At 41.7% G+C, this 26,507-nt stretch overlaps 1 protein-coding gene across 3 annotated transcripts in view; it reads left to right on the top strand.

Annotated features, from left to right (window-relative positions):
* HCFC2 (host cell factor C2) overlaps positions 1-15,409 on the top strand; it is a 46,309-nt gene extending 30,900 nt beyond the window's left edge. For all 3 annotated transcript variants that reach the window (XM_056574522.1, XM_056574520.1, XM_056574521.1), the window contains 4 exons: positions 1,546-1,686; positions 2,923-3,108; positions 9,839-10,121; positions 12,253-15,409. In XM_056574522.1, coding sequence (XP_056430497.1) covers positions 1,546-1,686; positions 2,923-3,108; positions 9,839-10,121; positions 12,253-12,263 — 621 coding nt within the window. In that variant the 3' untranslated portion in view covers positions 12,264-15,409. The remainder of the gene's footprint in view (positions 1-1,545; positions 1,687-2,922; positions 3,109-9,838; positions 10,122-12,252) is intronic.
* The last annotated feature ends 11,098 nt before the right edge of the window (positions 15,410-26,507 follow it).

The following is a 26,507-nucleotide window of genomic DNA, read 5'->3' as shown; positions in this document are numbered from 1 at the left end:
ATTAAATAGAAAGAAACATATTTTTTTAATAACATGCAATTGGAAAGTTATTCTGCATACATTAATCAATAATATAGCAAAAGTTGTTTTGATGAAAGGTACCCTTTAACATATGCCTAAAATTGCTCTATTCGTACCCCTATAACTATTTTATTTTTCCGTATACGAGGCTGTTTGAGAGCTTATTTTGTGCACCGTGCTCTGTAGTTTTCAGTAACCTTTTTGTTTAAATGGAACTGTTTGATCACTTTATATATACATTTTTTTTTCTAAAATATGATGAGACCAAAAATCTGCATTTCTGGCATTTAGTTTTTTATTTTTATCCCTGCGGGATCATAAACTTTATATCTTAAAGGGGTACTCTGCCCCTAGACATCTTATCCCCTATCCAAAGGATAGGGGATAAGATGTCAGATTGCCGCGGTCCCGCTGCTGGGGACCCCGGGGATCGCCGTTGCAGCACCCCGCTATCATTACTGCGCAGAGAGAGCTCGCTCTGCGCGTAATGACGGGCAATACAGGGGCCGGAGCATCGTTACATCACGGCTCCGCCCCTCGTGACGTCACGGCCTGCCCCCGTCATTACAAGTCTATGGGAGGGGGCGTGGCGGTCGTCACGCCCCCTGCCATAGACTTGCATTAAGGGGACGGGCTGTGATGTCATGAGAGGCGGAGCCATGACGTCACGCTGCTCCGGCCCCTGTATCGCCCGTCATTACGAACTCGCTCTGGGCAGTAATGATGGCGGGGTGCCGCAACGGCGATCCCCGGGGTCCCCAGCAGCGGGACCGCGGCGATCTAACATCTTATCCCCTATCCTTTGGATAGGGGATAAGATGCCAGGGGCGGAGTACCCCTTTAACTGTTTGGGCAATTCAGCACGCGGTGATACAAAATATGTTTATTTTACACATATATATATATATATATATATATATATATGTAATAAACATATTTTTGTGTAAACTTGAAAGGGAAAGATGATTACATTTTTTATTAGGTTAGGCGTTTTTATATAACTTAAACAAATATATATTTTTTTATTTGACACTTTTTAAGTCCCCATCATTAGATTGCATTTACTTTACAATGCTATGCCTATAGCAGTGTACAGTGTGATCGGTTCTCCACTGATACAGTCATGCTCCACCAGACTGCATTATCAGAGTTTTGACCTTGCGGCTGGAGGTAGGTAAGTGGACCCTGTGCCTCTTTTTTAACTTAATAGACATCTGCTTGCTTGAGAATCTGTGATTGGCATTGATCATGGCTTCTAAAGGGTTAACAGTGAGTGTCCAGCATCTGTTGCCATTTACCCCAGCAGCACCTGTGCTCGTTTTATAGGCATTTAACAATCCATAGCATACAGGTACCTCCTTGATCGTTAAGTTCCAGACGGCAAGGGCATACAGATAAGCTCTTTGTCATCTAGGGGTTAAAATCGGATATATTTTAGCACAAAGAGAATCCTAACCATGGTGACATAAAGAAAGAAAACACTCAAATTCTGGAAAGTTTCCTAAAGGTGTTCTTTGCTGACAGACGAACGGTCAAGTTGGAGAACAGAGGGCACTGAAGAATGGGTGGAGGCAGTGGTATGATGTCGGAATCTTCCAAAGCAATAGTGCTGTGGTCACGCACTTCTTTTTATTTCCAGACAGTAATGAGAGTTCAGATAACAAGGTAAATCTATGTTGTTGTCTCTGGTTACAGTTACTAACCTGTACATTACAATATTATAACTAATTCACTATGATTCCAGGTATCCGGCCATAGACTCATGCAACCAAATAACGTAAACCTGCCTAAAGTTCCTATTATGTTTTACATTATTATTAGTTATATTCACTTGTGCGAGTCTTTTTTTAATATAGCAGCCTTGTACATGTCATCTCTTGTCCATGACTCATGAACAAGTTGATACTGGTGCAGGACTGGTTAGTGTCCCAGTAGGTATGGGGACCCCTAGTGGTGGGATTTTCAGGAGTCGTTTTCTTTATTAAATATTTCAAATTGTTGAAACAACCATATTACAAAAAGTCTTAAATTTTCATCACTAACAACATATAAAGTATTTGGATCTGACATTGCCCATTCAAAATCCTGACCATAGCCTTAGAAAAGGTTTTATGTGGTATTTAATGGCACTTTTTTTTATTTTAGTCAAAACCAGTGGTTCTCAAAAGGAATAAAAATAGGAAAGGCATGCGTTACCTTTTTATCTTTGTATCCACAAATGCACTTGATTTGATCTCTATACAAAATGGGAGAAAATATGAATTATAAAAAAAAAAAAAAACCACAACTTAAATGGGAAAATAAATGTTATATGTCAAAGAGACCTATCAATGGTTTCCATCGGTCAGAGTCCAAGTATTCAGATCCCTACTGATCACTAGAATGAGCCTGGAGATGTACTCGCTTAATGTATTCTCTTCTGGCTCTGTGTTAAGTGACAGAAATGGTTTCATTGTGCAAGTCTATGGGACTTCCTCACTCACGTAGTGTGTTCTTTCCCTGCTCCGCTTAAATGATAGTCCCATAGACTTGCATTATGAAACCATTTCTGTCAAGTGACAGCGCTGGAAGATAATACACTAGACGCACATTTCTTCATGCTCATTCTAGTGATTGGTATGGGTCTGAACACTCGGACCCTGAGCGATAAAAACTCTCCTCAGAAGATGCCTAAGGCCAGACTTCATATCTTGTCTTGGGTACTTTCAGCGCCACGCTCAAGCATCCGAATGTGTCTCAGTCCTCCACATCCCTGCACTTTAAATATCAGGCATGTATGGTTGTGTGAGATCTCATGGTTTCTCATTGGTTTACTTATGGTGGTTTACTTCATGGTACTCACCTACTGACTAGCATTATCATTTTCTCCCCCTCTTCCCTTATGCATTTTCCTCTTTTTAGGCTGCAGATATAGACCTCTCTGACTACGCTATGTTAAAGAAACATGACCTGTGTCCCGGAAGTGTGTACCGGTTTAGAGTTGCTGCAATAAACGGACATGGAATTGGTCCTTTCAGTAAAATCAATCAGTTTAAGACTTGTATTCCTGGATTTCCTGGGGCTCCATCATCAGTAAAAGTTACAAAGGTAAGAAATAAAGAATGTATTGTTTATAGTATGGTCATGTAAAGCTCTGTTCATATATGTTTTTGTTTTCATTTTTTAAGGACTATTCCCCAACCTTTATCTATAATAGAAAGCTGCAATGTATGCTACCATATTTGGTCTGGGCATATTGGGAGTTGAAGTTTAGCAACCATTGAAGGCACCCTGCTTGGGAAACACTGGCTTAGGCATACAGTAGCACGTCACCCATTGCGAGTCATATTGTAGAATAAAAATGTATACTACATGGTACAGTGAAACCTCTTTGAAAATGTTCATTGTGCATAATGTATGATGGACTGAGACCCATCACACAAAATGCGTTCTGAACAAAGGCATGGTCTTCTCAAAGAGATGAGTTTTTGAGAGATTTTGCTGCATAGGTTTTTTCCCCGTATCCATCTTTATTAGTGCAACAGTTATACTGTACAGTGGGGGGAGAAATAGCTCAATGTATGCCAAAAAGATACAGTCTGCATCAGGCACTTCAGGGGCTTTTCTGGACTAATAAGCCGAACATAGATAGGTAAAGAAATAAACACATGAATGTTTTCTAAGTTCCATAAGAAATTGTCTTTTTGACAAGAGACTATTGCTGAAAGTTGGCCTGTTTTGCCGTCACAAGCAATGTTATCAGCAGCAGAGATTTGGACGGCATGTGGGAAGAAACTTTGGATTGTCGGACACCGATAAAGAAATACCCTACTAAACACAGTAGGTAAAAGTGCACTGACAAATATGCAACACCGAAATGAAATCCAAAAAATAGTGCACTAAACACGTAGGATAAAGCTAAATGAGTCTTTATTGAAAACATACATAGAAAACTAGAAACCTACTATTTTAAAGCACCAGAGTACAGCAGAAAATAGGTATGGAGGACCCTATAGACATGGATACAGGATGGAATGCAGAATTACAATAAACAATAGCATGTAAGAATAAAGGGATATAGACTAAAAGTAATGAACTCCAGCATTAGCAACAGGAGTAATCCAAGAAGGGTGCCAGACCATACCTACCCACCTCCTACGATCGTTTCACTACAGACGAGCTTCCTCACGGGGCGTGGCTAATTACAGAACCACCTCACCTTATATATGATATACCTGACCAATCAAACATGGCAAAAAAGTATTTAGTCAGCCACCAATTGTGCAAGTTCTCCCACTTAGAGATGAGAGAGGCCTGTAATTTTCATCATGGGTATTCCTCAACTATGAGATAAAAAAAATTCCATAAAATCACATTATCTGATTTTTAAAGAATATATTTTCAAATTATGGTGGAAAATAAGTATTTGGTCAATAACAAAAGTTCATCTCAATACTTTGTTATATACCCTTTTTTGGCAATGACAGAGGTCAAACGTTTTCTGTTAGTCTTCACAAGGTTTTCACACACTGTTGCTGGTATTGTGGCCTATTCTTTCATGCAGATCTCCTCTAGAGCAGTGATGTTTTGAGGCTGTCACTGGGCAGAACGGACTTTCAACTCCCTCCTAAGGTTTTCTATTGGGTTGAGATATGGAGACTGGCTAGGCCACTCCAGGACCTTGAAATGCTTCTTACGAAGCCACTCCTTCGTTGCCCGAGCGGTGTGTCTTGTCATGCTGAAAGACCCAGCCACGTTTCATCTTCAATGTCCTTGCTGATGGAAGGAGGTTTTCACTCAATCTCACGATAAATGGCCCCATTCATTCTTTCCTTTACACAGATCAGTCATCTGGTCCCTTAGCAGAAAAACAGCCCCAAAGCATGATGTTTCCAACCCCATGCTTCACAGTAGGTATGGTGTTCTGGATGCAACTCAGCATTCTTTCTCCTCCAAACACGACAAGTTGAGTTTTTACCAAAAAGTTCTACTTTGCTTTCAACTGACCATATGACATTCTCCCAATACTCTTCTGGATCATCCAAATGTTCTTTAGCAAACTTCAGATGGGCACAGGCACGTACTGGCTGAGAGCAGGGGGCACATCTGGCACTGCATGATTTGAGTCCCTGGCGGTGTAGTGTGTTACTGATGTAACCTTTGTTACTTTGGTCCCAGCTCTCTGCAGGTCATTCACTAGGTCCCCCCCCCCCCCCCCCCCCCCCGTGTGGTTCTGGGATTATTGCTCAGCGTTCTTGTGATCATTTTGACACCACGGGGTGAGATCTTGCGTGGAGCCCCAGATCGAGGGAGATTATCAGTGGTGTTTTATGTCTTCCATTATCTAATAATTGCTCCCACAGTTGATTTCTTCACCCCAAGCTGCTTGCCTATTACAGATTCAGTCTTCCCAGCCTGGTGAAGGTCTACAATTGTGTTTCTGGTGTCCTTCGACAGCTCTTTGGTCTTGGCCATAGAGGAGTTTGGAGTGTGACATTTTGAGGTTGTGGACAGGTGTCTTTTATAGTGATAATGGGTTCAGACAGGTGTCATTAATACAGGTAACGGGTGGCGGACAGAGGAGACTCTTAAAGAAGAAGTTACATGTCTGGGAGAGCCAGAAATCTTGCTTGTTTGTAGGTGACCAAATACTTATTTTCCACCATAATTTGCAAATAAATGGGATTTTATGGATTTTTTTTTTCTCATTAGGTCTCTCATAGTTGAGGTATACCTATGATGGAAAGGACAGGCCTCTCTCATCTTTTTAAGTGGTAGAACTTGCACAATTGGTGGCTGACTAAATACTTGTTTGCCCCACTGTATCTGTTGCTGATGGACATTCCATTGCACCAATAATAATGCCAATGCTGGCCTTAAAACATGTGCCCACAATAGAGTTTATAATTGAACACACCCCCATTCATTACAGGACATAGTGTGCAGCCTGCATCCTGAAACCAGAAGGTCATTGTGCCCCCGTTCACTGGGCAGGTGCCGGCGTTCTCCGCCGGCTCCTGCGGTCATGTGGTTTACCACATGATCTCAAACGGTGGTCATGTCATGACCCACATGATCCAGAGCTCAGACAACGGCATATCTATTCGTCGTGCAATCACGAGCGCAACGTCACATGGCCGCATGATACCGTCACATGATCGGAGCTGAACACGGACTCCTGGACGCATTCGCAAAAAATTACCTATCTGTGTTAATAAACGGACACACAGACAGAAAACTCAATACCCATACAAACCGCAAACAGTGTAAACAAATCCTGTGAACAAACGTGATAAGTGTGATTGTGCCCGTGAATGATAGAGTCCACACAAAATATAGAGAATATCAACTTGATGGGGAGAAAGACATACATATGATGCAAGATGATGTTCACGTACAAACCAGAAACCAAAATGGTAATTGATTAATCAAATTAGACATAACAATATTAATAATAATAATAATGAAAAATATAAGGCTGCATTCACACTATTAAATTCATCTGTTTTAAAGATCCGTTTGATGTTCCGTTATGAAAACCCTGAAAATCGGCCATTAAACGGCCATTACAAAATCCCATACGTCCATTAAAAAATCCCATTATAGTCTATGGGATTTTTACATTATCTGTTTTAATCCGTTATGAACAGACATTATTTTGTAACAGAAGATAGTAACGGGAGAAATAGTGCATGTACTATTTCTTCCGTCCATTCTCCCGTCACAAAATAACGTCTGTTATTCATAACGGATTAAAACGGATAATGTAAAAATCCCATAGACTATAATGGGATTTTCTAACGGACGTATGGAATTTTCTAATGGACGTTTAATGGCCGATTTTCAGGGTTTTCATAACGGAACATCAAACGGATCTTTAGAACGGATGAATTTTATAGTGTGAAAGCAGCGTAAGATAAAAAAAAAAATCTAAAGTATACAAAAAGCGCAAAAATTATGATAATGAACAATATATGTAAAATAAAATGAAAACAATTCTGTGCTACAGTTAGTGATCAATGTGGATGGTATGAAAAATACTCATTACAAAACAAGTAATTAATGCCAAGTGACACAGTAGGTCATGGAATTGTGACATAATCAAAAGGGGGGGGGACGACTAAAACTATATACTCATAATAAAATACAGGTAAAGTGACTAGTGAATGTATAAATAATTGCGTGAATAAATATATAACCCCTTATACAAAAATTATAAAATGGTCCGCCACCATATAAAACCAGGGAGGGAGGGGGGGGGGGGGTGTTTGAGGGGGGAAGAAAGGGAGAAATGAAGACCAAAAGATGGGGGGAAGAAGCGGACATAAAAGACAATGTGCAAGAAATAAAAGACAGTATGTTAGCTAAAGCATAGGTCAGGAACAGAAGATGGGAGAACTCCAACATAGAATGTTTCCATAGGCGAGAACTGAATAAGAATATTAAAATTAAGAAAGTTAAAAACCTGTCATAAAGAGGGAATAACTCAAAGGTTAGTCACTGGGGACCAAAAACCAACATCCCAAAGTTCTAAACAACATATCTATGAGGATTAAGCACAAGTTTATAATCCTACACTATAGGAATGGAGCGAAAATAAATGAATCATTAAGGTCTATGTTGGAGTTCTTCCATCTTCTGTTCCTGACCTATGCTTTATCCTGTCACTGGCTTTTATCTTTTATTTCTTGCCCCTTCTCCCCCCCCCCTTCTTTTGGTCTTCATTTCTCCCTTTCTTTGAAGGGAGAAATGAAGAAAAAATGCCATGAAAAAAAATGAAGAAAAAAACGCCATTTTGTAACTTTTGGGGGCTTCCGTTTCTACGCAGTGCACTTTTCGGTAAAAATGACACCTTCTCTTTATTCTGTAGGTCCATATGATTAAATTGATGTCCTACTTATATAGATTTGATTTTGTATTATTTCTTAAAAAAGAACTACATGCAGGAATATTTATACGTTTAAAATTGTCATATTCTGACCCCTATAACTTTTTTAATTTTTCCACGTAAGGCCTGTATGAGGGCTCATTTTTTGCGCCGTGATGCACAGTTTTTTTTTTTTTTTTTTTTTAAATGGGAAAAGGGGGGGGGTGATTCTTAGTTTTATTAGGAAGGGGTTAAATGATCTTTATCAACTTTTTTTTTTTTGTACACTTTTTTTTTTAGCCCTGGTGGCTATTTCACTGCACATACCGATCTCATACACAGATCATTGCCATGCATTGACACAGCAATGATCAGTGTAATCGGCAGTCGATTGCTCAAGCTTGGATCTCAGGCTTGGAGAAATCAATCGCTGATCGGACGCGACTGAGACAGGTGAGGTGGACCTCTGCTCACGTTCTAGCTGATCGGGACATCGCGATTTCACCACGATGGACCCGATCAGCCCGACTGAGCTGCCGGGAAGCTTTTACTTTAATTTTAGTTGCGGTGATCAACTTTGAACGCCGCGTCTAAAGGGTTAATAGTGTGCGGCACAACGATCGGTGCCGCACGCTATTAGCCCAGGGTCCTGGCTATCACTAGCCGCCGGGACAGACCCGGTATGACGTTTTATACCGGGACCAGGTTCAGGGCTTACAGGTATGCCCTGTGTCCTTAAGAGGTTAACACAGATAGGTACTTCTTTGCGTCCAGAAGTCCGTGTTCAGCTTCTATCATGTGACTGCATCATGCCGTCATGTGACGTTGCGCTCGTGATCGCACGACGGATAGATATGCCGGCGTCTGCGCTCTCTAGCGTGTGGGTCACATGACCACCATTTGAGATCATGTGGTAAACCTTGCAGAGAACGCCTGCGCAGTAAGCGGGGTCACAATGACCTTCCAGTTCTGGGCTGCAGGCTGCACACTATGTCCTGTAATGAATGGGGGTGTGTTCAATTATATACTCTATTGTGGGCACATGTTTTAAGGCCGGCATCGGCATTATTATTGGTGCAATGGAATGTCCATCAGCAACAGCTATGTTTGATTGGTCAGGTATATCCTATGTAAGGTGAGGCGGTTCTGTGGTTAGTCACGCCCCCTGAGGAAGCTCGCCTGTAGTGAAACGATCGTTGGGTAGGTATGGTTTGGCAACCTTCTTGGAATACTCCTGTTGCTAATGCTGGAGTTCATTACTTTTAGTCTATATCCCTTTATTGTTACATGCTATTGTTTATTGTAATTCTGCATTCCATCTTGTATCCATGTCTAAAGGGTCCTCCATACCTATTTTCTGCTGTACTCTGGTGCTTTTAAATAGTATGTTTCTAGTTTTCTATGTATGCTTTCAATAAAGACTCATTTAGCTTTATCCTACGTGTTTAGTGCACTATTGTTTGGATTTCATATTTGTGTTGCATAGTCGGTCAATGTAGAAAGGTGTAAAATTAAAGAATGGGGGCTGCTTCTCAAACAGATCCAAGTAGCCAATGAGTGGATTGTCACGGTGGCTTAGGCTGGTTGATAAATCTGGCACATCATTACACTATACAGTTGGTTTATACCACCTACTGATTGGCTTAATTTGAGCCAGAATTGGCGTGCCAACATTCTGGTGCATTTAATGCCGTGCATCCTTTGACGCTGAGCCACGTCCTTTTTTCTGAACACACACCCCTATATCTGAATAAAGTTTCTAAAACCTATACTAAATATGGTGCACAGCATTTTTTTATTAATTTGCTTATTGTGCCAAATTTCAGGATGGAACTGGAAGACCTTGCTAAACCAAACATTGTCATAGTTCCGTAGATCACATCACTCTTCTGGGTTGTGTTGTTTAGAAATCCAGCTTTTTTTTGTACAGAATGATTTACAGGTTAAATAATATATTTGTTTATTTTGCAGAGTACAGACTGTGTTCATATTTCCTGGGAATCCCCTTCTTCGCCAACAGGAAATATATTAGAATATTCTGCCTATCTAGCCATCCGCACTTCCCTCCCTGAGGCTCAGAACCAGCTGGCATTTGTAAAGATTTACAGTGGCTTGGAGACATCATGCACTGTAACCACTTCCCAGCTTGCAAATGCTCATGTCGACTGCAGTTCCCGGCCTGCGGTGGTATTCAGGATTTCTGCCAAGAATGAAAAGGGTTATGGACCAGCAATCCAAGTTAGATGGCTGCAAGGTGAGTGGACACCTTCTTTAACCCCTTAAGGACGGACCCATTTTTTACCTCAATGACCAGGCTCTTTTTTTTATCTCTTTAAATTGTAATAACTTTAGAATGCTTTTTCTGAGCGGAGGGATTCTGAGATAGTTTTTTCGTGACATATTGTACTTTATAAAAGTGGTGCATTTTTGTTGACACATGCAGCACTTTTTGTGAAAAACGTAAAAATATTGTGAAAAACTGGAAAATTTCTGGCGTTTAAAAAACATATTTTTTTATGGTGTACACTGTGCGATAAAAGTGATGTTATATTTATTCTGTGGGTCAGTACGATTATGGCGATACTCATTTTATATGTGTTCTTTTTCCTTTTCTGAGCAAAATTCTTTTTCTGCCATTTATTTTCCAACAGCCGTAACTTTTTTATTTTTCGTCCGACGCCATTGAGTAAGGGCTTATTTTTTGCGGGATGAGCTGTACTTTTTATTGGTATTATTTTTGCAATAAGTGCTACCTTTTGATCTTTTTTATTCTGCTATTTGTACCAAAATTGGCGAATTTTGCGCTTTTTTGTTTATTTTTATTTTTTAACGGCGTTAACCGTGCGGGATAATTTACATTATAGTTTTATAGGACACGTCACTACGGACGTGGCAATACCTATTATGTATATGATTTGTGTTTTTGTGATCTTTTTTGGGGGGTAATACAGGGCATTTTATTTATTTTATTATTTATTTATTTATTTTTTTTACACTTCATCCTTTTATTGAAGAACTTTTTATTTTAATTTTTTACAGGTTATACTATGCTGCAATACATTTGTACTGCAACACAGTATGACCCGATCAGCTGCACACTGTGCAGCCTGTGCGATTGAGCCTGGGGCTGGATCTCACAGGCTTCCGTAGCAGGCAGACAGGAGGTCATGATCTGACCTCCTGCTGCCATAGCAACCAACGGCGACCCGCGATCGTATTGCGGCGCCGCCATTGGTGAACAGGGGGAGAGTGCTCCCCCTGTCAACACCATAGATGCTGTGATCAGGATTGATCACCGCATCTATAGGGTTAATGCTGCCGGGACCGGCGCGATCTCGGCTCCGGCAGCTGCGGCGGAACTCTGGCTGTGATTAACAGCCGGGTCCCGTCGCCAATCTCTTGCACTGCCCGCAGCAGTGCCGGAGATCGCTAGGACATATGCATACGTCCAAATGCGCGGACGTGTCGGATGTTTGGACATATGCATACATCCTATAGCGGGAAGGGGTTAATACAGTCCTTTCTATTGGACATACCTTGTCATTGGCCTTATAACTAATTTATCAAATATTCAAATAGAGGACCATACAGGGCAACATATATTTATTTATTCATATATAGTGTGTGTAAATATATATATATTTATTATTATTATATATATATTTTTTGTTTTGTTACATTGTTCTTAAAATAAAATAACTTCTGCACATAGTCACACTGCAGTACTCCTCAGTGCATCCATTGTAGTAATATCAGGATCACCTGATCAAAGAGGTTTTCTTTAGACAAGTTTTTTTTTTATATGCCAAATTATGGCATAGGGCTGTAAGAGAGGGGACACTTTGCTTGGGATCCCCCCCTCTGTCCGGGTAGAGACCCACTACAAAGGGTAGAGCCCTCCTACTACATGTCCCCACCCCCTCCCCCTTTACAGAAGCCAACATGTTAGTACCCTTCACTGACACATAAGACCCCCATACACATTAGAGAAACAGTCAGCAGGACCCACAAACTAAAATGTGTACAGGAGCCTCCAGACTGTCTGGGAAAGAAGGAGCGGTCATATTTGATTTTAATTGCCCAATCCTACTGTTTTTAGAGAGGTTGTCACCAAAGGAGTCTTCCCCAAATTCAGAACACATGAATGCTTGGCCGAGGTGAACATTCATGTGTATGTTGAGGTCGGGAGAGAATAAATGTTCAGCTGACCGCTATCACATCTGTGTGACCAGCTTTATTGGTTCATTTCTCCACAGTACTTTAGGGCAGACTTATCAGTCACAATTATCAATGTGCAGTCTTATTGAAGGGACATATATTATGTATTGATTTGTGATCAGTGTTTAACCATCTAAATGCTTTTTACTGTAATTATTCCTATTCAGAGAAAACATGAGGCGTGAAGTGGAAGACCCTAAAAGAGATGCAGTTGTGGTCTGTCTACCATTTTGCTGACAAGAACCCTTTGAAGAGTAATAGAGCTGTATGGTTCACTTTTTTGTAAAATTTTGTAAATCTCAAAATGTTTATTTTTTCATTCTGCTTCTAATTGTATAGATATTCATATGATCTAAATATATGACGACAGTATATACTTTTCATGTTATATTATAAATGTTAGTGATATGTACTCAGGTGGGACTATGTGGCCCAGTTTTCAATAATTGAAAACTGACTATTTGCTTCCATTTTTTTTTTTTTTTTACCACTTACATATATTTGTATCTAGTTTTAAGCAATACAATGGTGCAAAGGGATGGGAGGGACCTTATAGTGCAATACAAGTAGGCACATAGCACTTCCCCCAATTCTTGGGGTATCCTGCCAGTTTTCCATGAATGAATAACTCGGGAGTAACAAGGTGTTACATCAGAAGTCTTTATCTTTTCATTTGAACTATATATGTTTACATTAGATTGTGTATGTGTATTGCACTTTTAAAATGAATATCTAGATATATATACATATATATATTTTGGTAAAACATGTAATATGAGCAAAAATGGCTTAAGGTTTATACTGCAGCTATCTAGTCATCTGTCAGCTTTTTGAGATGCTTATAAATGTATAATATAGATCTATGGGATAATAAACATTCCATTTTAAGCTGCAGCCGAATATATTTGAGAATCACTTTCCCAATATAATAGTATTTATGGAAACTCTTCCATTGGCTACTGGGACAATTCCTGTATACGGAGAGGAGGCCTGACATAAGCAGCAGCCTTTTGTCTCTATGGATTTAAAGGGGATTTTTGGTGTGTAAAATCTTCCTATATTAGCTCAGCTTGGGCTACTTCACTTATATTCAGCAAAATAGTCTGTGCTTGTACTGTATGGGTGTGACACATCTATTGTCAGCTGTAGCTCCAGAATGAAGAAGAGACTTAGATCCCTTGAAGAACTTGTTTCATGTCTGCTATTGTTGGGAACCTCCGGGGTAATACGGTGTCTTATAAAAGAATTAAAAGCCAACACCCGGGGGGCAATAGACTGGGGTCAAAGTTTAAAGGGGTAGTCCAGTGGTGAAAAACTTATCCCCTATCCTAAGGATAGGGGATAAGTTTGAGATCGCGGGGGGGGTCTGACCGCTGGGGCCCCCTGCGATCTCTCTGTACGGGGGCCAGGCTCTCCGGCCAGATAGCGGGTGTCGACCCCCGCACGAAGCGGGGCTGACATGCCCCCTCAATACATCTCTATGGCAGAGCCGTAGATTGCCGAAGGCAGCACTTCGGCTCTGCCATAGAGTTGTATTGAGGGGGCGTGTCGGCTGCCGCTTCGTGCGGAGGTCGACACGCCCCCTTCCTGCGGGCTGTCGGGGCTCCGTACAGGAGATCGCAGGGGGCCCCAGGTAAGTTGTTCACCACTGGGTCACCACTGGACTACTCCTTTAAAACAAAATTGCCTCTGTAGCCTCCTGATGACACACATTTTTTGTGAAACATGTTGAGGTGGCAAGGGAATTGTTTTAAATTGGTGTTACCCTGTGTGTATTTAGCAGAGCACTGCAGACTCTACTGGTCTGAGACAGAGTGTTTATAAATCTGAAGGTGATTCCCTCTTATATTATCATTCTTGATACACACTGGGACACTGGCTTTTTAACTTTTGTGTTGATCATTAAGAGATTATATATATATAATTATAATTTTCTCCCCTAAATGATGTCATAAAAGTAACTTTTTAGGTGTGGGTCAAATTGAATGGGGGCTTTTGACCTCGGGGTGTTGGTGTTTAGTTGGTATTGTATTTAGGGGTGTTGTATTCATACCTCTAAATACAGTACGCTAAAATTTTAAAAATCAAAATGTTATTTTTGGAATTGATCAGTGAAACTCTAAAGAAGCACATATTCTGTGAAGAACTTTGGTTACTAGAACACTGATTCTGAATATGTTTGGATCAGCATAATAGAATAAGATGAGAAATAGATTCAGAACAAGCAGATCATGGAGACTCATTGATGTATGAGAATAGGAAATCACCATTCAACGGTCTTTTTTTTTTTTTTTTTTTTACTTCAGATGGTTGGATACATATCTATCGAAATGATGCGCATGATTTTTTTTAACTACTGCACCTGACAACCACCAAAACAACCTAAGACATCAGATTATATCTTCTATTGATATCTACCATTGGTTGGTATCTATCACATTTGTTTATGTCACACAAAAAGCCATCAGTCTAAAATCTGTAGTGTATGGCCAGTTTAAAGCAATGTGTTATCAGTTTCATACTGCCTGAACTACTACAAGTTCCCTTATTTAAAGTAATCTATGATCCACTCTGAAATGCTGCAGCGTTTCCGTCAAAGTCATATTTTAAACCCTCTTCTGTGGTTCAGGCAGCATGGAACTGGTTCCCATTTATACGGATTAGCCTTCTGGAAAGGGCATGTCATGTATCTTTTACAATCTAGCCTTTTTCATTTGTGATATGGAGCGTACACCTACAGGTTGTTTGGAAAAGGGCAGAAGGTCATGTATAATCTATGTCTATTACCATCACTTCCATCTGGTCTGTGTTGGGCGGTAGAACACATCCTAAAACTGGACCTAAATTTTGACTGCAATACACACCAGTGTATGTACTTGTCATGGATTTATTTTGGAAGGTATGGCTGGGTTACCATCACAATCCATCACATGTTAATCGTCGGGAAATATGACAAGATCCCTGTATCGTTAGAAAAGTGTTACGGGAAACCCATGAAATTTGTATAGCTGCGACTTTTCCGTCCCCTATATGTAAACCTTGATTTTTGCATTTGTAGGTTGTTGTAATGGAAGAGTAAAACACAATGGATTTGTAGCCATCCCAGTGCAGGTCCCACTCTGCTGTATACAGCTGGTTGCTTATTGATGCCATAGATGTGTGAGGGTGATGCAATAAAAATGGATGAGCGTAGATTTACACCGAGTTTTCAGTAACCGTTAAAGGGGTACTCCGCCCCTAGACGGATAGGGGATAAGATGTCAGATCGCTATGGTCCCGCTGCTGGGGAGCCCGGGGATCCCCGCTGCGGCACCTTGCTATCATTACAGCACAGATCAAGTTAGCTCTGTGCGTAATGACGGGCGATACAGGGGACGGAGCAGTGTGACGTCATGGCTCCGCCGCTCGTGACATCACAGCCCGTCCCCTTAATGCAAGTCTATGGGAGGGGGCGTGACGACCGCCACGCCCCCTCCCATAGACTTGCATTGAAAGGGGCGGGCTGTGACGTCACGAGGGGCGGAGCCATGACGTAACGATGCTCCGGCCCCTGTATTGCCCGTCATTACGTGCAGAGCGAACTCGCTCTGTGCTGTAATGATAGCGCAGTGCCGAAGCGGGGATCCCGTGGCTCCCCAGCAGAGTGACCGCGGCGATCTGTCATCTTATCCCCTATCCTTTGGATAGGGGATAAGATGTCTAGGGCGGAGTACCCCTTTAAAGGTAGGATCTCCCCTTTCACAGATGCAAATGACATCTGTTGCCTCTAAGTAGAAATACAAAACTATATATCATGCTGTAGGTCCTGGCATTTTGGTAGATGTTACTTTGACATATACCAACTACTCAGTCATATCATATTCCCTACTGGTATTGTCCTCTTTCAGCAGGATAATTTTCCCTGCCCCATGCCAAAAATTGTTCAGAAACTATTTTGTAACATGACAAAGAGTTCATGCTGTTGGCTTGGTCTTCAAATTCGCTAAATCTGAAAAATCTCATGGATTCCCACCTCCTTACTTAATGGGACTTAAAGGAGTACTCTAGTGCTGACTATTCCTCCTCTGTTGTGCTCCTCTTCCTGCGTTCCCCGGAGCGCTGCTACAGCTGATAGGTCCTCCGGTCCAGTCTTCTGCCTTCTTCCTGTGTACAGATTGTCACACGGCACTCAGCCTATCACTGGCCTAGGCGGGACATCGCTGCTGCCGGTGATAGGCTGAGCGCCGTGTGACAATCCATACACAGGAAGAAGGCAGAAGACTGGACCGGAGGACTAATCAGCTGTAGCAGCGCTCCGGGGAACGCAGGAAGGTGAGTAAAAGTTTATTTTTATTTTTTTTCAGCCCGGGCACAACTGAGGAGGAATAGTCAGCACTAGAGTACTCTAAATGATCTTCTGCTAACTTCTATATGCCAGATACCAGGATACCATCAGAGGTCTAGTGGATACCACACTTTAATGGGTCAGAGCTGTTTTAGGCCATGTTCACACAATGGAATTTCCGTGCGAAATTTAACAGAATGCCACTATGCACTGTACAGAATGCCACTATGCATTGTACAGAATGCCACTGTGCACATGGCAGAATTTCCGCAGCAGATGTTTATACAGCAGAAATCCTGATTCCAGAGTCCGTAGAAAGAAAAGACATGTCCTAGTGCAGGCAAGTTCTGCTGGCGCTCCGCTGTTGGTGAAATTCCACTGTCTGAACATAGCCATAAAGGATTGTAGATGTAAAGAGAGCTGAGCTGCAGGATACACACTAACTCCCTCCCTGCCTTGATTGATTGATGTACAGGGCTTGTCTTCCAGCACTGAGCTGTGTTCTTCAATCAATTAACGCAAGGAGTGGGGGAGTGAGAAGGTATATACCCTGCGGCTCAGCACTGCCTCCTTGATAAGACCTTTGAGCATGATCTAGAGCTGACAGATTCCCTTTTAATATTATGGTTAATCAGTGGTATGAGTATGTATGTGTGTATTTAATTGATGTGCCTATATTCACCACTATAAAGGGATTTGTTTTTCGATATTGGGGATAATGCTTTGTTGGATGGATAGATTTAAAAGTCGCTGGTTTCTTACTTATGTGCGAATTCTACATTATATACTTTGTCTGGGGCATTGGCATTTCTAAACATTATAGAAAATGTATGCTGTTGTTTTTTATGTATATCCACAGTCCATTGAACACCTAACTGCTAGGCTGTATCTCCATCTATAGAGTTGGCACTGAACTCTGTGTATGGTAAACCTTAGCTGCAATAAGAATAGTTCAATGGTTTATATAGTGAAGTATTTTATATAAATGTATAGTGGACTAACCCAATCTTTATATTTGCTAATGAAAGTTTTATTTTTGCTCCTAGATTCTTTACTGAACATTTATACCAATGTGTAGGTGTATAGCAATGTACTTTGTTTTCCAGAAATGGAAGCCTCTGGACAAAACAGAATACTGTGTCTGGTATTAAAGAATAATGTATAATACCAGTGCAGACATATGCAGATAGGATTAGAGTCAGAATCTGATCCAGTGTTGCTATCGTGCACCCTTTACTGCCTGTTCTCCTGCCGGTGTCCTATGCTGCCAAGTTGTACTCTTGCTAGTGTGACATTTCAAGTGGCTTGACAGTGCTGTCCCTGCCTTCCTTGCACTGACGCTCGGTATTGGATTGTGAATTGTGTGGTGCAGGCCTTGATTGTGCCTCTTAGTATCCGTGTGTAATGCTGCCTTTTCTATAGTCCTAAATGCAAGTTTAATGTAAAATGGTTATGAGCTATAGCCACCAATGTTTACAAATCGCTCCAGCTCATTGTTCCAATGTGAACATGTCCTACAGTAGATTCCAGCTTGCTTTGCACTATTATCATTCTTAACCTCATGCATGTGGCTTTATGTTGCAGCACTTTACATAATAGTTGTCTGATGTGTCCCTATACATTGAATAGAAGCTGTTCTGTAAAGTAATAATAAAGTCATTACAACCAATTGTGTGATGCCCTTATGTGCAAATATTGCTGTTTTAATAGACGCAGATTGTTATGAACAGGGAAAATCTTTCTGCAAAGCATGCATATTGCAGTATTGGCATGCAGAATATTTGAGGTATACAACATATATATATATATATATATATAGATATATATATATATATCTATCTATCTATCACAGTGCTGCTTTGACGTAGTGAACAGTTTAGTTGTTTTAGTGTAACTGTATAAGTGAAGTTACTAGCAAATACAACATACATTTTGTGATGTCATGAATTCTGCATTTTTTTTAAAATAAATGTATCAAGAGAATTTTGGTTCTTTCACATGATTTTGATAGGTATCAGTTGCTTAGAACTTGGCTATTGACTAGCAGTGTTTAGACTTACGTGCCACAGGCTGCATATTGTTGGCTTAAAGGGGTACTCCACTGACCAGTGTTCCGGCTGCGTTTGGAAGGAAATGTTCTGAACGCTGTGCGCGCGCTGCGGTGGTGGGCCACACCCCCTCTTGCTGTCAGGTCATGCCCCCTCAATGCAAGTCTATGGGAGGGGGTTTGGCGGTTGCCACGCCCCCTCCCATAGACTTGCATTGAGGGGATGTTGCCTGACAAAATGAGGGAGCGTGGCCCACCCCCTGCAGCGTGTGCACAGTGTTCGGAACTAAATGTTCCGAATGCAGCCAGAACACTGGCTAGTGGAGTACCCCTTTTAAAGTCCTGTCAGCAGGAAAACACAAGAAGCACATTACTAGATAGGGTTAGTTATCAGGATTCAAGACCTGTCTTTTTTATTTTATATATATATATATATATATATATTTTTTGTCTTAATAGTCCATTACAAGTACCAAGATATAAGCCTTTTAATATGTATTATGAGGCTCAAAAGCCCAGGGAGCATTTTGCAGCACAGCAAGAGCTCAAGAAAGTCCAGCTCACTTTATAAAGTGGATGGCAGTCAAATAGAGTATGCGGATAAAAGCGAGTACAGTGCTGGACAGGGCTATGGAGATCCACAAAAAAAAGAAAGTATGGCTGGGATCCTGATTGGCCATGTACTTTTTTTCCAGCCATGTTTTGCTGCTGACAGATCAGCTTTGAATATGTCAGATAGAGACCTGGAGTAGTCAGTAGAGGTCAGACAGTTTTAATTCCCAATAATCTCAAGACAATGTCCACACGGGATGGAAATTCTGCAGATTTTCTGTACAGAATATACAATACCACTATGCATGGCTGCTCACTACTATACAGGAGCAGGGAGTCAGGAGATAAGCAGGAGTACCTGTTCCTGTAAACAGAAAATCTACACCAAAATCCACAACAATTTGCAGCATTTTCCCCCATGTGTGACTGTTGGTTTAGACTGGGGTTATCCGCTCTCTGGTCCTGACAGCACCAGCAAAAGTTTGTGTACAGTAGGGCTTTTTACCGATTCAGTAGATACCATTCTATTTCCTTTCCACATTAGGTGATAAAGCCCACAGGCAAATCTTCTGGTCTGCAAAAGCCTAGCCAAGTTCAGCCCCTTTACTGTTAACAAAGGCCCCATGGCTCGCTGGTATATACCTGCAATCTTCAGATCGACATACAGAAGACTGCTTCCTCTGACAATCTGTGTAAACTGCAAGTGCAGGCTTCTGTATGTCAATCTGAAGATTCCGGGCAGCATTGATCTCCTGGTGGTCTCAAACTTTAGGCTTCTGCCTTTAGAAAAGTTTATTTGGCGACAGGTACTTTTTAAACTAACTCAAGCTATGTTTCCTAACCACTCCTAACACTCCTTCCACCCTTAAAAAAATTTCAGAGCTTTAAAAAGCTTTCTTCTTGCTCACATATTGAAATTTCCCAGCAGAAGAAATTGGGTATTTCCCAGCAGGCATGATGTCACTGAAGCCTGCTGGGGGACTTTTTCTGCCCTCACATCATTGAAGTGCTGTGATGAATAGAAGACCTCAGGCTCTATGCATGTTACAGCTCTCTGCAGCTTTTAGTGAGGCTCAATGCATGTTTGTGAGGCTCTTTGCAGCTGTCAGTGAGGCTCTGTGCAGCTGTCAATCATGCTCAATGCAGAGAAGCACTTCCTGAGTTTGGTCTCCTGCCAGGCCCGAAGGAGACCAAACTAACTGTATTAATTGTGGCAGGAAACAAAACAGCCACCTAGTGGCCGTTTTTTATATTACATTTTAAACCTATTTCATGTTGAGAATTTTAAAAGCAAGTGAAGGGGAAAGTGTCTGCTAATTACACTAGGAACCGTATATTAAAATTTTTATTTGGTGACAGGTACTCTTTAAATCTGAAGACTTGGTGTATACTAGTAGGCCTAGGGGTGATAGGTTTGGAGTGAAACTTTGTGGGCTTTTGCAGGCCAGGGGAATGGGTTGTGGGCTTTATCTCCCAATTTGCATACCATTTCTAATGCTTATATGTCAGCACTGGAGTGGTGGATTGGAATAAAAAGGATCTCTACTGAATGAGAGGAAGATCTTGGCTGTGATGTACATTGCCTTTAGTTTAGGTAGCAAAAAGCTGCTGACAGGTCGGCTTTAAAGTTTATTTTACTGCCTCAGATAGGATACCACTTCAAAGTCTTTAGGGGTCCTGGAGATGGAACCTCCAACAGCTTCCAGAACAAAAGCTCAGGGCAGTGTCCTGGGGCTCAGCTCTGGTCAGGAATCATTGACCAAGACAGCCCCTTTCTTCCAAAGGTCATAGCATATGGACCCAGTTGAGATCCCTCACTAATGTGTCAGGAGATAGGTTGCCCTTTTTGTTTGGCTATCAGCTATGCATTTAGATACCAGGACAATTTTCCATCTGTATAACATAAGGAATCAGGGTATTTGATTGGTCTGTGGCAAGAAAAACACTGCATTATCTGCATGCTATAATATACAGGGAATATAGTTTGTTTTTGCTTGGTGTCACTTTTACTTATTTTGTATTATATGATCCAGTTTGTCAAATCTATAAATATATTTTCCCCATTTTGGCTTGTCACCCCTTTATTTCGACCAAATGCGCTTTGCTTATATTGTGTTCTTTACCTGTTTACAGTAAAATTGAACTTTGCTTGAAACTTCATGTTATAAATTAAATAAACTTGTTATATTGTTTTAGTTTGTTACTTTTATTTAATACTTTATAAATAGAACTAATGAATCAATAAAAATGTCTGAGACCTTCTTGCAGGATGGCAGTTTTCGCTGTAGCTTATATGGTCCTCACTTCTTTTGTAATGGGAGGAACCCAATGGCTCATGCAAGACTTGTTTAGGGTAAAGGCACCCAAGTAGTTTCGAGTAAGGCTGGGTTCACATCAAGTTTTGAGTCTCCGCTGCACAGATACGATTTTGGAAGCTCAAATCGTATCTGTGCACGGACCGGTACGGACCCATTTACTTCAATGGAGGCAGCGGACCTGATCGTAATCAGCTAGTGAATACTGGTCATTTTCTCAGCACGTCAGATTTTTTACACAGACAGAAAATCGTAGTCTGCTGCCCCATAGAAGTTTAATGGGTCCGTACCTGTCCGTACACAGAAATTATTTGAGCTTTCAAAATCCTATCTGTGCAGCGTAAACTCAAATTGTGATGTGTACCCAGCCTAACGGCTGGGTTCACACTATGATTTTACTTTATGGGAACCGGATACAGCTGGGGGGGAGCGACAACTGGGCGCTCCTGTATCCCATCCGGACCCGGGCTGTATCTAATTCATTTCAATGAGCCGACCGGAGTCACCGTTTGACTCATTTGGTATGCCGCGGTTTTAGGTCCGGTCAGAAAACCGGATACTGGGCAAAAATGAGTCACCGTTTGACTCCGATCAGCTCATTGAAATGAATTAGATACGGGCCGGGTCCATCTGGGATACGGGAGCGCCCGGTTTTCGCTCCCCCAGCCGTATCCGGTTCCCGTACAGTAAAATGGTAGTGTGAACCCAGCCTAACACATAAGAATCCATAGTGACACTTGCATTTTCCATTTGACTTAGCCACAGTGAATGGATAAAAACTGTATGACTACAATAGTCCTATTACAATCATTTAATAAGGACAGATGATCTGGAGCAGTGTACCTGTCACTTTTTTGTAATGTCAGATAAATATTTACACTAGAGATGTAATGTACAAGTAGATGCAATGCCATTTCATCACTTGCCATATTTACGGTTATGCAATAAACCTTGTGGGAGGTTGAGAAGAACAATGTTTGGGGACATAACTTTACATATGCAAAGGGATGTGTATAAACAGTTCAGTATGTGTGAGATGAGCTATGATTGGCTAAGGCTGCACCCCCCCCCCCCCCCCCCCCCACCCAGCATTTCCTGATTTTGGACTTCTGCCAGGCCAGCAGGAGTCCAAAGTCTGTGCAAAAGATGGGGGAATGTGCTCTGGACAAGTAGGGAGACACCTAGTAAAACATAGACTAGGGATGCACCAAAATTTCGGCTGCAGAAAATTATCGACCGAAAATGACCCTTTCAGCTGAGTGAATTTTCGGCCGATAATTTCGGTGAGTGTGGCTTAACCCCCCCCCCCCCCGCAGCACGATAGCGGGGGCGATCCACTGTGGAGGTAGCTGGCTTACCTCTGTATCCCTGGGGTCCGTGGCTCTTCATTTGATTGAGCCTGGTTAAGCAGGCTCAACCAAATGATCGCAGAGCACAAAGATCAGTGGAACTCCATTGATCTGTATGAGTCCTTCTTATTAGTCCCCTAAGGGGATTAATAAACTGTAAAAAAAAAAAATAATAATAATAAAAGGGGGGAAAAAAAAACTTCCATTATCTCCTTCCATGAAAGTTTAAATCACACTCCTTTTCCCATATAAAATATATAAAAATAAACATGTTTGGTATCGCCACGTGTAGAGATGAGCGAATTTACAGTAAATTCGATTCGTCACGAACTTCTTGGCTCAGCAGTTGATGGCTTGTCCTGCATAAATTAGTTCATCTTTCAGGTGCTTCTGTGGGCCGGAAAAGGTGGATACAGTCCTAGGAGACTCTTTCCTAGGACTGTATCCACCTTTTCCAGCCCACCGGAGCACCTGAAAGCTGAACTAATTTATGCAGGATAAGTCATCAACTGCTGAGCCGAGAAGTTCGTGACGAATCGAATTTACTGTAAATTTGCTCATCTCTAGCCACGTGCGTCATTGTCTCAACTATTAAAATGATTGTTTCTGATCCTGCTGGTGTAAATGCAAAATTAGTTTGAAAGCAAAAATTGCCGATTTTGGTCACATCCCAAAAAAAAGGTAATAAAGTGTAACAAAAACTACATTCAAAAAAAAGGGGGGCGGGGCAATGCATTTTCGTTTTTGGTGTTCCGCCAAGCACAGCCTACATTTCCTTTTCGGTGCATTTCCCTTTATTTTTAATGAGTGCCAATTTAATTTCTGAGCCCAGCAGCCATGTTTTCCTCACTGACATTTTATGGAAAGGTTCGCTACAGCATGTTCCTCTACTTAGTACTTAGTCTTAAATGGATCTGGATTTCCACATGCTTTCTTCTTAAGGCTAAGTTTCCACTTGTTTTTTTTCTGGCAGTTTTTGGATTTTTGCCACTGTCGTTTTTGAGCCAGAAATGTGTTCAAAAGGAATAGGACATATAAAGGAAGGACTTACACTTCTCCTCCCTTATGGATCCACTTCTGACTTTGGCTCAAAAACTGCCAGAAAAAAAAAACCAAGTGGAAACTTAGCCTAAAGGAGACAACCACTCTCTTCTCCCTATCGAGTAAACACGTATGTGGATGGGACCATCTTCTAAAGAGAGTTGAGTCAAAGGCTATCCAACAAGCTGGAGAGGAAACTTAAAGGGGTATTTTATCAATACTAAAAAAATCATGGTGCTGAGGCTGTGTAAAGTGGCCATACTTAACTAAATCCTTAGCCATTTAAATGCATATTATTCAATATAAAAATGCAAAAGGAAATGTTATTCAGGAGACCAAAATATGGAAATATTTAACACCTACATGAAATTTAAATGATCTGTCATTAGTAATAAAAATGTGTTATCGATATAGACTATTTAAATTTCCTTTCTAATATACTTAAAGGGGTACTCCGGTGGCCAATGTGTTTTTTCAGTTTCTACTTACCCTTGCAGGTGAGTTTTCTTGCTATCTCTGGTCTTGTGCTTGCTCTTTGTTTGTCTTTTCCTTTCTTTGCACAAGTGTGTCCATGCATTGTAGCATTTATTTCCATTTTGCCTTTGTTTTAGAAACTACAGCTCCCAGCATGCCCTGTAGCCGGTCTCCTCTTTCAGTGCCCTGCCCAACTTGTTAGTGCTGGAGCTGACATGTTACTAATTCCCCCGCCATGAGGACTATGCGCCCGTGAGGGGAATTATGATAGCCGATTACCCCGTGGGCACACGGTCCCCATGGCGGCGAAGGGGTTACATGTCAGCCGCAACGCGGATACAGGGTATTCAGTACATCGTGAGCCGGGCGCAGGGCTGGCTGACAGCAGGAGGAGACATCCATCCTCCCGCAACAGTTCAATGAATGTTCATTACAGGGGTGTGGAAAAGGGGCAAAACCATTGCAGGAGAAAAAAAAAACAGCAACGCCTGCAGCACTGACGTCTTGTCCACAACAGTAAACAAACATGGCCGTGAGTGTGGACGACAGTCCAAAGCAACCAGCAAAACTACTGAACTTCCCTCACAGAAAAGAGGTCAGTAAAAAACAGATATGCTGATAACATGTGAATTACAGAATTGTTAATCTCACTACAAACTCACTAGATAACCATAAAACTGTGGTACCAGAGTACCCCTTTAATAAAATGTTATAACTGTGCTAAATTAACCCCTAAGAGTTTGGCCACCAAGGGTTCTTCTGATCCTTCCTGCAAATTGTCCCCTGCAGTAGCCTGGCAGAGAGGTCAGGAAATGCAGGAGTATTTCCACTCCCTATGAGCTGAGCTACACTGTGACGTCATGATGCCTTCAGTGCATAGTGCTAAATATTTATGCTCCCTTTGCAAGTTGCTGGGCAGAGCTGACACACGGGGAGATTTATAAAAACCTGTCCAGAGGAAAAGTTGCCCATAGCAACTAATCAGATCGCTCCTTTCATTTTTGACAAGGCCTCTGCAAAATGAAAGAAGTGATCTGATTGGTTGCTATGGGCAACTCAGCAACTTTTCCTCTGGACCGGTTTGGATAAATCTCCCCCACTGTCAGTGCTGAGAGGGGTTCATGCTGTACACTTTATGGTAAAATGACATGTTCTTTATTCTGTTGGTCAATACGATTACCGTATATACTCTAGTATAGGCCGACCTAAATATAAGCCAAGGCCCCTAATTTTACCCCCAAAACCCAGGAAAAGTTGACTCGACTATAAGCCTAGGGTGGGAAATACATCATCCCCTCCATGTAATCATCCAGACCCCCATCATCATCACCGCCTGTCAATCCCTTTATCAGTGGTCTTCAACCTGCGGACCTACAGACGTTGCAAAACTACAACTCCCAGCATGCTCGGCATCATCATCATCCAGCCCCCCCCCCTTTGTTATATACTCACCTCCCCTCGGCGAGAAGTTAGGGTGAGCTGGTCTGGGCCATCTATGCTGCATGGACCGTCCAGTGGGGATGGTTAGTCGTTGCAGGCTGTCCATTTTCACCGGGGCGGGGGGGCCTCTTCGCGCTTCAGGCCCGGCCCAGGACTAGTGACGTTGCCTTGATGGCGACGCACAGGGACGTTACGCATGAACGTCCCTGTGCATCAACGTCAAGGCAATGTCACTAGTCCGGGGCCAAAGCGCGGAGAAGAGGCCCCCCCCCCCCCAGTGAAAATGGACAGCCTGCAACGACTAATCCTCCCCACCTGACTGTCCCTGCAGCATAGATGGCCCGGACCAGCTCACCCTAACTTCCCGCCGAGGGGAGTATAAAACAAAAAGTGGACCTGGATGATGATGAAGGCCGCAGTGGTCTTCAACCTGCGGACCTCCAGAGGTTTCAAAATTACAACACCCAGCATGCCCGGACAGCCGATGGAGGTCCGTAGGTTGAAGACCACTGATGAAGGGATTGACAGGCAGAGAGTTCACTCGAGTATAAGCCATCAGGGGCGTATTCAGCACGAAAAATTGTGCTGAAAAACTCGGCTTATACTCGAGTATATACGGTAAAATGATACCCATGATTACATAATTTTTCTATTATACAGCTTAAAATAAAAAAATATCGCAAACTTTTTAACAAAATTAGTGTGTTTCGAATCCCTCTACTTTGCTGACCTATAACTTTCATTTTCCCTTATAAGCGGTGGTATGAGGGCTCATTTGCCGTGATCTGTAATTTTTTGATACCACATTTGCATATATAAAACTCATTTTTTTAATCAGTTTTATTTGGAATAAAATGTTCTAAAAAAAAGCAGCAATTTT

Source organism: Hyla sarda, chromosome 4 (assembly GCF_029499605.1).
Source record: "Hyla sarda isolate aHylSar1 chromosome 4, aHylSar1.hap1, whole genome shotgun sequence".
In the NCBI taxonomy this organism is placed as follows: domain Eukaryota; kingdom Metazoa; phylum Chordata; class Amphibia; order Anura; family Hylidae; genus Hyla; species Hyla sarda.
Note: the sequence above shows the minus strand (reverse complement) of the source record. Positions and strands in the feature narration are given on the sequence as shown.